The sequence below is a fragment of the Lytechinus pictus genome, chromosome 8 (genome assembly GCF_037042905.1).
Source record: "Lytechinus pictus isolate F3 Inbred chromosome 8, Lp3.0, whole genome shotgun sequence".
In the NCBI taxonomy this organism is placed as follows: domain Eukaryota; kingdom Metazoa; phylum Echinodermata; class Echinoidea; order Temnopleuroida; family Toxopneustidae; genus Lytechinus; species Lytechinus pictus.
The window spans coordinates 7,722,870-7,735,120 of NC_087252.1; the positions used below are offsets into that span (position 1 = coordinate 7,722,870).

The window sequence follows — 12,251 nt, forward strand, 5'->3', positions numbered from 1 at the left end:
AATGTTATTATTGGCCTAATTCATTTATTGACGTCACACTCTATTTTGTCCAACATTTCATATCATTGGCGTCCCGTTTTGTCGCTTTCATCCAGACCTCCTCCCCTTTCGTTGTTTCCAAAAATTTACAAAAGATGAAGAAAAAATATCGGGAAGAAAAAATAGAGGGCGCTATTCAGAGTTCGAAAAGGGATGGAAAAGGATTCATTATGGGGAAGAGATGTCGAGAAGATATAATATATATCAAAGAAAGGAAGGTGAGGGATGATGGAGGAGAGATGAATAAAAGAAGAGCAGCTGAAAGATTTTGAGACTTGGGGGGAAGGGGAGCTGAACATGAATATAATTGATGGGTCCTTTTTTTAAATACGTATACGTTATTGTACAAGTTTGTTGAAAACAGTGGGGGTGCCGAGGCCCCTGCAAAAGGGGGAGAGGAAGCGAGATAGACAGACAAAAGGGAGAGAACTAAAGACATATATGCTTCATCGTTCACTTTCCAATTGTAACTCTGATTTTGACCATTTTTCATTTTGCATCCATTTTTATCTCACACACTCTCATTTCACCAGCAAGCCGATAATTACTTCCCTTATTTACCCATCTTCTTGCTTCCTTCATCACTCTCTTCTCTCACACTCCGTCTCTTTGTAATTCCTCTCTCTCTCTTCCCCATCTATACCTGTCTCTACCTCCCCCATACCCAATCAATATGTTTCTGTCTCTCCCAATCTCTGTTAGTCTCTTTTTCCCTTGCTCCCCTTCTCTCTGTCCCTGCCCTTTCCCTCTCTGATCTCCCCCTTCTACCCCTCTCTATTTCCCCCTTTCCTCAGCCCCTCTACTCTCTATCCCCTCGTCACTGTTCAATTAATATACAGCTTGGGAAATAATTATTAGACCATACCGTATGAGAGCTTAGAAGGAAGGTGTCAAGGTGGTCTGGTATTTATTTCCCGAACTGTACAGGCTTATAATTCAAACATCACTTTTCATCTCTATAACAATATACAAATTAATTATACATAATCCTGGTTCTATCGATTGAATTTCCTTCACTTTATGTCAATATTTTCCATAGGCGTAATAGAATTCATTCAAACATTTTATAAATGTCAAATGCCTGTAAGTATTTCTGTGTATCATTGGAACACACATCACATGAGTGAGGTGGTAATGGATTTCTTCTGAATTTCTGAAAAATATTGACCCTTTAACCACCTCCTCCCCCCAAAAATAAAATAAAAAGAAATAAAAACTGAATAAAAACAAGAGAAATCAATTACGTTTCGTCTTCAATAAATAAGAAGAAGCAATGATGCACCTCTATCGCAATCTGAAAGTCACACAACAACAAAACTTAAATGTGTGTGTGTGTGCGGGGGGGGGGGGGGTGGATCCATGCCAGCTTTACAAACAATGTAAGTATCACGATTGTACCAAAATACCATAACTATTAATATCAATTATCAACATCCAATAAAGTCCTAGCTTTCTCGGGTCAAGCTATAATAGCTCTATGGTCATAACAAGTGAAGTATCATTTCAATGAGAATTGAATTATCATATATTATTAAATCACTCGGGAGAAAAATTGATTAAATTCAGATCTCCTGAGAAGTATAGATTCGTCAAACAAATATTCAATTTCTTCATAGATTTCTACACTGAAATTTTATAACATATTCACTTTTCCCAATTCTTAATAAAATAGAAAAACAGGGTTATCCAGGCTATGAAAAATGTGATTTGAAGAGATCTAGTAACATAAGTCAAATGATGCACTGAAAATTTCATCAAAATTCGATGAGGAATAACAGAGTTATGACATTCTTATGACAGTTTTGCAATATCTCAGTGAATCAGTTCTAAGCATGTCCTCATGAACATGCAATGAGCAAGTTGATGATGTCATCTCCTCAATTATTATTTTGTATTTTATATACATTTATTAAGTTCTTCCCTTGAACAATAAAAAAGAGGACTGGTTACTGATTTACTATGACCAAGGAGGTTTAAATGAGATGGAGCAACAGCAAACAAAATCCTTTTGAACAAGCTTCGAAGCCGCCAGCAGAAAGTATGTCAGGCATGCACTTTGCTCAACATCTCTTGCAATTGTGTAGACAAATGATTCCCGCATGACTCTGCAGCTATAGGTCATACAGAAAGGGACATATGCTTTTGTGATGATAATTACTTTTTCGCCGCATCTTGGTCTGGTTATATGTGTAGTACATAATTTGAAAGCATGCGGAAATAAACTATGCAATATGTCCTGAAATATGACTCAAATTTGCTCGACTGGGCATGTGCGGGCACTCATCTGGCATATACAGTAATGAACAACAATATTCCACCGACCACATTTGAAATTTTAATTCGCTGCAAACGATCGGAAAAGTGTTAAAATCTGTTTTCAGTAAAGGTCAAATTCTTTCTTTTTTCACTAATTAAAGGTTAATTTATATAATCTGGGCAAATATCTCGTCGTAATAGTGCTTGGTTATTGATGTTTTGTCATGCATTCAAATTTCAGTTTGGTTATTAATATAAAAGATGGAAAATGGATACAAATTAATATTCGTAAAATTTTACCCCTCGGATTTCTTCAATGAAACTGGCGGCTTCGAAGCTGGACATCAAAAGGGTCCTTATTGCCGTTCTTTCTTTTGTGCTTCTTTAGAAATGAACAGCTGCTTGAATAAATTTGTAGACTGTTGGAACTCCAGTCATAGAATCTCCTTGCTATGACAGATAATTATTGGAGAGTTTGGAAGTAACATATACTGTATGTAGTAGACATTTTTTGTCAAAATATTTATGAAAATATTTATATGATATCGAATAATTATGATATCATGCAAAGACAGTGAGGACATGTTATCATCACCTACTGTACATTCACGGCATCATGCTAGTAACTGTTTTCATGAAATTTTGCCTTACTTTAAAGTAAAAAACTGAATTATATATAAATATATATATACATATATATATATTTCATTTTTTCTAGCAGTTTGCTCATAGAACATTTAGATATTCAGATATTATTTTCTGCCTGGACTACCCATTAAATGAGTTACAAATTTAAGGTGAAAATACACCCCAAAAAGATTCATAACGCTGATCACTAGCGTTTTAGGAACAACTGCTTTTGGATGGTAGAATTGTCCATGTTTGAAGTGAATATTAATAATGAACATTTTCTTTGACAATTTGTGTTACTGGGAGATCTTGTAGCATGCTGTAATTAATTTACAAAACTCCTGAAGAAAGAAACAAAGTGAAGAAAAAGCGATCCCTTTGGATGAGAAATTGGTGCACTAAACCACTGCATGCCTAATATATCAACACTTGTACAATGTTGCTCGTTGAGGCAAGGTTATTGTAATCCTATATGTATTTCCTATATCTTGCATTTATTTTCTCTCTTATGTGTTGATAGGTATTTCTTCTTTGGAAACTGACTGTGACATAGATCACACACATAAATCTTTTCCTTGGGGGTACTTTCTGTTTTGCTTTTCGGGTTATGGGTTCTAAAATGTTGGGCGAGACTGCGACGTGATGTAAAGGTCTTGCCACATTTATCACATACGTGGCTCAACTCCAAACAAGACTTTTCGCCGATGTGCTCATCAAGAGATTCCTGAGAAGCAAATATAGCATCACATTTTTTACAAAAGAAGACAGTTCCATCACCTTTATGGGTAACCATGTGTCTCTTTAAGGTACTTTTATCACCATAAGAGAGGTGACAAGCAGGGCATTTGAACGGCTTCAGTCCCAGGTGCATCCGTTCATGTCGTTGAAGACTGTCTTTGCTGCAGAGGACCCTGTTGCATTTGCAACACACAAAATACTTCTTGGTGTTGTTACAGTTCACCTGGTGTGCTTGCAATGTTGATTCCTTTCTGAACGACTTGAAACACGCGTCACATTGATGCTCCTTGTTGATGTGGCTTTTGAGGTGGACTTTCAGATTGGCTATTTTGCTGAACCTGCGATCACACAACTTACACTGGAACGACAGCTTCTGTTCATGCATTTGCATGTGGTAGCGGAGGTATCCAAGTTGATCAAACGTCTTCCCACAATCCTGGCAGGAGAAAGGTTTCCAAGTTGCAATGTTCTCCATGCTATCCATACCTCTGATTCCATGCGTGAGCTCGTGCTTTGTGAGGTTTCCTCTATCGCTGAAACCTCGGTTGCAGATGGAACACTTGTGTGGCTTCGCTCCTGTGTGGATGATCTCATGGCGATTCAGGCTACTTGTCTCCTTGAATGCCTTTGAACAGTACTTGCAGTTGTATGGTCGTTCTCCAGTATGCTTCCTCCCGTGTTTCTCAAGGCGTTTCAGGGATGGAAAGGATAGGCTGCAATCGGGACACGGGAACAGCGGTATAGTTGGTCCCACTCCATGTACCAGAAGGAGGTGCTCCTTGAGAATTGGTCTCCGGCTGTAGGACTTTCCGCAGCGGTCACATGGGAAAGGTTTCTTGCCTTGGTGCGAATTTAGATGCCGTTGAAGGCTCTGCTTTACTTTAAACATCTTCCCACAGATCTCGCATGTAAAGGGTTTCAATTCAAAGTTGACAGAAATTGGATCTATTGCAAATTGTTTATGACCTTGTTTATCTGCCACATTATTCTTTTCAATTTTAATGTCATCACTTTGACCAACGCTCAATTTTGGTTGCATGGGTGCATTAACATTTTCTAATGCAACGTTTTGGGGACTCTCACTCTTTTTCTCTCTTTCCTTCTTCTTTTTCTTCATTACATTGAGAAAATGTCCTTGACACAAGCCATTTTTATGACGTTTTAGATATGCCCCCTTTGTGAAACCTTTCCCACATTTCTTACATTGGTGGGCTTTCTCGCCTTTATGGATCTGCTGATGTCGCTTCCAACTTGCATGATACATGAATGGCTTATCACAGGTTGGACAAATGTATTGCATTTCTCCAGAGTGTGAACGTTCGTGCACACGAAGGGACGAAGCATGTGTGAACTTTGCACCACATTCCTTACATTGGTTCTTTTCAAGCGTTTGCATGTCACCAATACTGTCCTTCCAGTGACTTCTCATGTGCATCTTCAACTCACTTTGTGTTCCAGAAGTAAAACTACACTTTGTGCAAGAATGGATCTTTGCTCTTGTGTGGATTTTCATATGTGTCCGAAGGGCTGAAGGCGATTTGAAGCGCTTCGGGCAAAACTGGCAGCCATGAGGACGATCAGTGTAGTGGATGCACTTGTGGGTCCTACGAGAATATCCATCTGGGAACACCCAAGAGCAGAGGGAACATTTGTACGTCCTGTCTGAAGAGTGGATAATCTTGTGGTTTTCTAGAGCCCGTTTTCTGGAGAACTGCAACCCGCAGGTGTCACAGTAAAAATCCTTGATAGATGAATGTACAATCTGATGTCTTTTGAGACCTCCTGAGGAGCTGAAGGTTTTATGACACTCATTACATGAAAATGGTTTATCAAACTTGTGAGTCCTGAGATGGACACCAAGACGAACTGCTGATGGATAATACCTTGGACAGTACTTGCACTTGTGGACACCAATAAAAGCATGTTCTGTGTGGCATGAGTTTATATGAGCCTTAAGTGTTTCCCTGTAGCCGTACACTTTATTACAAAAATCACATTTGAATTTCTTACCTGAGTGGACTTTCAAGTGCCTGTAAAAATTGAAAGACTTAGAAAATGTCTTTCCACACTTCTCACAACAGTACTCCTGGGCTACTCGAGGTATGCTTGACTTAACATGACTGTGTGCATTAATGTCAAGTTTTTTAACATCCCCTTCAGGAGCATCTGGTTCAAGCGAGGGTTGTCTATTTTCCATATCAAGAAGTTCTACTTCATCTTCGATGATGTAGAGTTGTTTGTCCTCCTCAGATTGGTGATTTTCCTCCGCATAGTCGCCCACAGCTAGCTGTGAATTCATGGGAATGTGAATCTCCATTGCTACTTCTCCTAGGAGAGTACATGTATCTGGCTGGAGATGAACTGTAGAAGGAATCTGTGAAAGATTAGAATCTTGGCGAATGACGCCCTCTATGTGGGCCTCCTCAAATGGAATTCGAGAGAAATCGTCAACTATTGTTAATCCATCCTTATCTTCTCTGACTAGATCTTCTGAGACCACCTCAACCTGACGAGCAAGGAGAATACCCACGGGTACAACAGATGATGCCATTGTTACTGATGAACTCTCTTTAAGTGCTTCGGGGTCAAGAACTTCTGTAGGTTCATTTGAGGGAGCTGAAGACTCATTTACACCTTCCGCATTGGATTTCTCCTCATGGTTACTTGGGGCAGTGTCTTCAGCAATGTGTGAACCGAATGTTGCATCATGGTGTAAATGCAACGGTTTAGAAGGATCCAATGTTGAAGGATTAATATTGGAAGGATCCAATGTTAAGGGATTTGATGTTGAAGGGTCCGATGTTGAAGGATCCGATGCGGAAGGATCCAATTTTGAAGGATCTGATGTGGAAGGATCCGATGATGATGGATCCAATAATGGAGGACCCGATGACAAAGGATCCGGTGTCAAAGTAACTATGTTGACTATGTCAATCTCACGTTTTGTAGATCCTTCAGAGACTGTTGCCTGGACAGCATTGGAGTACCTCTTACAAGATGACATCCTCCAGTGATGAAATAAAGTGGCACTAATTTAGATGAATATCCCTTTGTTATGCTTTCCTCTGCAAGAGAATGAAAAGGAAAGAGAAATATATCAACTCTTTGGATTCCCAAACTTTTACCCTATGCACATTGCCAAATGGCAAGGTATGGAATTTTCAAAATATTATTTTTTTAATTCTTGCATCTATTTCTGTTTTTCGACTTTGGTTGCCATTGTTTTTCTGATAGAGATCATCAGCAACATTTCAGTCATAAATAACAGGAAATCAATTGCTTTAATCGGCAAAAGTAAAAATATTAAAACATCATTTTGGCAACATATATAGAATTTGAATTCAGTATGTATGAAAAATAAAAAGAGCCCCTGATATTACCAATTCACTGCGATGTTAAAGCTTATAAAGTTGCAGATTTACGAAATTGGCTGTGAAAAGTACGTAGGCCCCAAAATTTAAAAACAAAACAATTTTTGCCTGGTTGTTAGGTTCCAAGGGGAAGTCGATGCTTAAAATCCACACAACTTTATATCACATGGTATTAAAGTAATAATGCACTGTGTGGCTGGAAGTGCAGAAGGAGGAGGCAATATACATATCTTTTGCAGAGACAAGCAGGCAGACTTAGAAATTAAGAAGCTCAGCATCTTGGGTAATTTTTCTAATATATTTTTTTTTAATTCATACATAATTCTTGCAACAAAATTTAAACTTCCTTCAGAGAAAATTATATGTAACACACAGAGCGAGCTGTGAAATGAAACAAAAAGTGTCACAATATTGTAAATTTTAGTTTTGAACATAAACTAAAGGTTAGCGATTGATCGTATACTTGATTTTCATGATCGATAGAGAAAGAACTTTATGCAAGATTTGCTTACTTTCAGTGTGGGATGATCATTTTCACGATTACTTATAACTGTTTCATTTGACATATTGCGTATAAAGTTGCAGTTTTTGTTTTTGTTTTTCCTTTGTTATGTACTGTACTTTGTATGGAAGTTTCCTTCTTCCCACTCCTTTTTTAAGTATTATGTCTTTACGTCACAAAGCACTCGTTACAAGCTTTGCTAGCTTACTGAGTTGTTACCTCTTTGTATCAAATTTTATAAAAGTATTGAAATACCTTTGGAAATAAAAGTTGATTTGAATCGAATGAGTATTGTGTGGTCAGTGCAATCAATCAATAAACTCCATGAAGACACAGTAAATTCATTGGACTCTTTTAAAGGGATGCTCCGGGCTGAAAATAATCAGATTTAAACAGATTAAGAAAAATCAGACAAACAATACACTGAAAATCTGATCAAAATCGGACAAGGAATAACAAAGTAACATGACATTTTAAAGATTTGCATTATTCCAGTGATATGGTGATACAGCCATGTCTTCGTGAATATTCAATGAGCAAATTGATTATGGTAAGTCATATCCCCACTTGTTCTTTTGTATTTCATTACATGATATTAGGTTTATTCTATTTTTTTCTACCAAGAAATGAAAAAATGGATTGACAACTGATTTAGTGCATTAGATATTCATTGATGCAACTTATTTCATTATAAAACAAACACATTATTCACTCATTATAAAAATGAAACAATTATGATTTCTTGTAATAGCATTAAAAAAAAGGAAAGTGGCGATGTGACATCATCAGCCCATCTAACGAATATTCATGATGACGTGCATAATGCATAAAACTATTTTCACAAAATATTGATAAACTTCAAAATTCAATAACTTCGTTATTTGTTGTCAGATTTTGATTATTTTCAGCATTTTACTCTGTTTATTCAAATATAAATATTTTCAGACAGGAGTACCCCTTTACTTCACATGTATGATGTAGGAACAAATTAAATTTCAATTCATACTTCGAACCACTCCACAACTAGTAGCACTTCATGATAGCGTGATACCAATGCTGGTATTTTGCAAACAAATTTAGATACAGATATCAAGATATTCTTCCCTTGTCATGATTCACTTTCCCAGCTAGTTGCCAATCTAAAATTTACATTGGAATGGCAGCCAGCTTGGCCTGGGATCTCAATTTTACAAGAGCCAGCCCATACTGCCATATCCAAAATGCTCATGATGATGCTTGTTCGATTTCTTTCAAAATTTCATAGTCTAATGCTGTTTCTGTTTTTCTACTCTCTCACGTAATTTTATGACCAAGGTTGGATTACCCTTTTAATAAAGCACGGGCTTGTTGTATGAAAGGGTCTTTCGTAGAACCGTTCTACAATGTATGTAAGAACGAGATATCGCTCAACTGTTTCACAAAGCCAATTTGGGCGATACGAAGAATGGTCCTTGGAAAGACACATCCAGACATGTCCTACGTAGGCATGATCTTCTTTGGACACCGCCCGCCACCGTCGGCATTGAGAGAAAATGCGTTTACGGCAAGCCACACTGACATATCACCTTTAAACATTTTTGGGGGTCATTCGATTGCTCTCTGATGCATCTGGGATGGCGCCAAGTTATTTTTTCTTTTATTCTCCCTCCTTCTTATCCCCACCCTTTTTCCATTTTTTAAAAATTAAACTTAAAATATCAAAATGTGCGGCAATTTCTCTGACCCCTCATGCTTTCTCATTAGACAACATGAAAACAAAGTTTAAAAAAAAGAAATTGTTTATGGTAAAAACGTGTTTATAACGTTCAGCAAAAAGAAAAGACACGATACAAAACTTAGATGTTAAACATGCGAAATCATTTATTCATTTTTATTTCATTTTCATTATAATTATTTTTTGGCTGAGATTAATTTTATTCAATGAAAATTAATTGTTGGATTTGGGCTAACTTTTATTAATGAAAATAAAAAAATCTGCAGTAACAAAATAGCTTATTGAATTTAAGATACAGATTATGCCTATTATAGCTTCATGAATCCATCACAATCATTGTGAAGACAAGTTAATTGTACCTATAAAAGAAAAGATTATGGAAAGTCCATAAGAGGCGAATTTTAAATCGTAGGGTAGGCCCTATCGGCCCATATGTCATGTTAAAGCAATAATGTAGTCTCGACTCCTTAAATTTGAAATGTTGAACATATATATTTTTTAGATTCTTAAAGCTTATATCTTATATTAACTTCCATAAAGTGATCAACTTTAAATATGACCAACGTTTATGATCGTTGTCATTTTTAGCATTATTTCTGTTAATAGTATTTTTTCCAATGCGGATTGATTCACACACTTTTTTTATGTTGTAATTATTATTGCAAAGTTCTACTTTAATCACTTGGACATGTTTGCAGCAATTTTCATATTTCACTTGTCTTCGGTTACTCATCATGCAAAGGTATGTTTATACTCTATAAACATTCACATTTGTATTTCTTGCGTTATATCTGACAAAGAAAATATATAATTAGATTTTTCACACGCAGCCTCTCATATCCTCCTCTTTACTCTCATACAATCAGACACCGTTGATTTTTTTTTACTCCATTCAAACCCTATTTTTACCTCAACAAATAACATTTAACGCATATTTTTGCAAAATCATTATAAATAAGTATTCTATAAAAATTCAAAATATTGAACCAATACAATGTCGAAATTACTTAGTTAATTCAATTCTTATGTCGGACAAGGGTCTCTTTCGTTGAAATATCAATGAAAGGTGTCTCTAAAAGGACACCGTGTTCTAAATAAGGGAAATAATGAAAATTTCTATTTTATCCAGTTATGTTTGTGAATCTTTAGTTTTTTAACCTCATAAAGTAAGCTCCATACATCAATTGTACAATCAGTAATAAATAAAACCTTTTTTTTATCTCCATTTATTGAAATATACGATTTTACGAAAAGTCGTCATTCCAAAATAAAAGGTTCAGGTGACGATGAAGACTAAATATTTTTCTGATACTACCGATATCAAACTATTTCGCAGACTTGGATCGGAAGACAAAATTGCCTTCGTGAAACGGAGAGCGCTGATTTGTCGCCAATCTTCCTATCTTGGAAGAATGGTCCTACTTCTAGGAAGTTCCTACGTATCGCTCATCTCGTCGTTTTTTTTTTTTTTTTTAAACAAGTGCACATCTAGTTTCCAATAATGCATATAGCATTTCCATTTATTTGAAAGCAGGATAAAAAGAGCATTGTAGATTAAATGCCTTGCTCACGGGCATAGGTGCCGCGGCCGGGGATCGAACCCAGGACTTTCCATGGACCATTACTTTTTAGCCAGGCGCCTTAGACCACTCGGCCATGGCACCTCAACAGGCCCCACGACTAGCCTGGACTGCTGGAGGCGTCTGGGTGGGGGGGGGGGGGGAGTAAGTGTACGTTAGTACTATGATTTTTACTCCCCAGACGCCTCCAGGCTAGGCAACCCACGACTCCACAAATTCCCGCAGCTCAGCCTCAAGGCGATCGAGAAACTCAGAAAGCGTCTAAGACTAGGCCTATACTATCTAAATAATCTATAGCGACTGGTTGTACAAAGCTGACACAAAATCACATACGTGGGACCGTTTAAAAAATCAACAGATCTATTGTCATTAATATCAATTTTAGATATTGCTCCAAATCTGTTACAGAATTCAGATCGAAATTTTAAATCGGCTTACCTTTTTCAGCGTTGATATATTTTACATCGGCACATTTTCCCTAAAAGATTCCTTTTAAAATGAGAATTTTTGTATAGGACAAGGGAAACGCACAGCACAGCCACAGTCACAGAACAGCAAAGTTTTCCCAGTCGTCGATATATGTTGACGTTGACGTCATTACGTATACCAGCTCTTGTACTTGTCTGTTTGATTTATGTTTTGAGCTTTTTGAAGAGTTAGAAAATCTTAATGTATTGGTGAAATCCACTATAATATCCAGACAAATTTCCTTTTATTTATCCATTTTATTTCCGTTCTTTGAGTTTTTCTTCTTCACTTCCCATTTTTCCCTTCGATGATTATCATCAAAGGCAAAGCTAGGGTTGCAAAATTCTTGGGAATTTTCGCGGTGCGGAAACTTTCCATGGTAATAAACGGGAATTTATTGGGAATTTTCGGCAATTTTCGGGAATGTTCAAGAAGTGTTGGGAATTTTCAAGAAATGTTGGGAATTTTCAAAAGGTAGCAATTTTCTGATATTTATATACAGGAATTGAAAGGATTGCCCTGGCAGATGATGCTTGATTGTGCTTTGTCATAAAGTTTCAAGCCAAATATTATGCAAAGACAGTCAGACAAGACAGAATTTCATGTAAAAGTTGATTACTGTATTATTGGCTGAATGGTACAGTAGGCCTACATGCGATGGCAGTACACTGCAAATGCTTTACACAAAGGATATACATTGTTCATAGATTGATGCCTCTTAATTGAATTCTCATCTTTTTTCAGATGAGAATCATTATTAAAGGACAAGTCCACCCCAACAAAAAGTTGATTTGAATAAAAAGAGAAAAATCCAACTAGCATGTGCACAATGCTGAAAATTTCATCAAAATCAGATGCAAAATAAGAAAGTTATGATATTTTTAAGTTTTGCTTAATTTCACAAAACAGTTATATGCTCATTCCGGTTGGTATGCAAATGAGGGAACTGATGA

At 36.8% G+C, this 12,251-nt stretch overlaps 1 protein-coding gene across 2 annotated transcripts; it reads right to left on the bottom strand.

The window, feature by feature from the left end:
* Positions 1-3,320: 3,320 nt before the first annotated feature.
* LOC129267290 (zinc finger protein 709-like) lies at positions 3,321-11,588 on the bottom strand. Of its 2 annotated transcripts, XM_064103511.1 has the most exons (3): positions 11,269-11,401; positions 7,792-7,908; positions 3,321-6,728 (listed from the first exon to the last, which is right to left on the bottom strand). In XM_064103511.1, exon 3 carries the CDS (start codon positions 6,665-6,667, stop codon positions 3,407-3,409), a length of 3,261 nt encoding a protein of 1,086 aa, XP_063959581.1. In that variant the 5' UTR covers positions 6,668-6,728; positions 7,792-7,908; positions 11,269-11,401; the 3' UTR covers positions 3,321-3,406. The 2 variants fall into 2 exon arrangements, with proteins under 2 accessions (XP_063959581.1, XP_063959580.1); XM_064103510.1 differs by lacking the exon at positions 7,792-7,908 and having other exon boundaries at positions 11,269-11,588.
* Between the last annotated feature and the right edge of the window lie 663 nt (positions 11,589-12,251).

Coding starts and splice junctions, on each gene's coding strand:
- LOC129267290 (XM_064103510.1), bottom strand. CDS start 6,667: ATGTCATCTTGTAAGAGGTACTCCAATGCTGTCCAGGCAACAGTCTCT.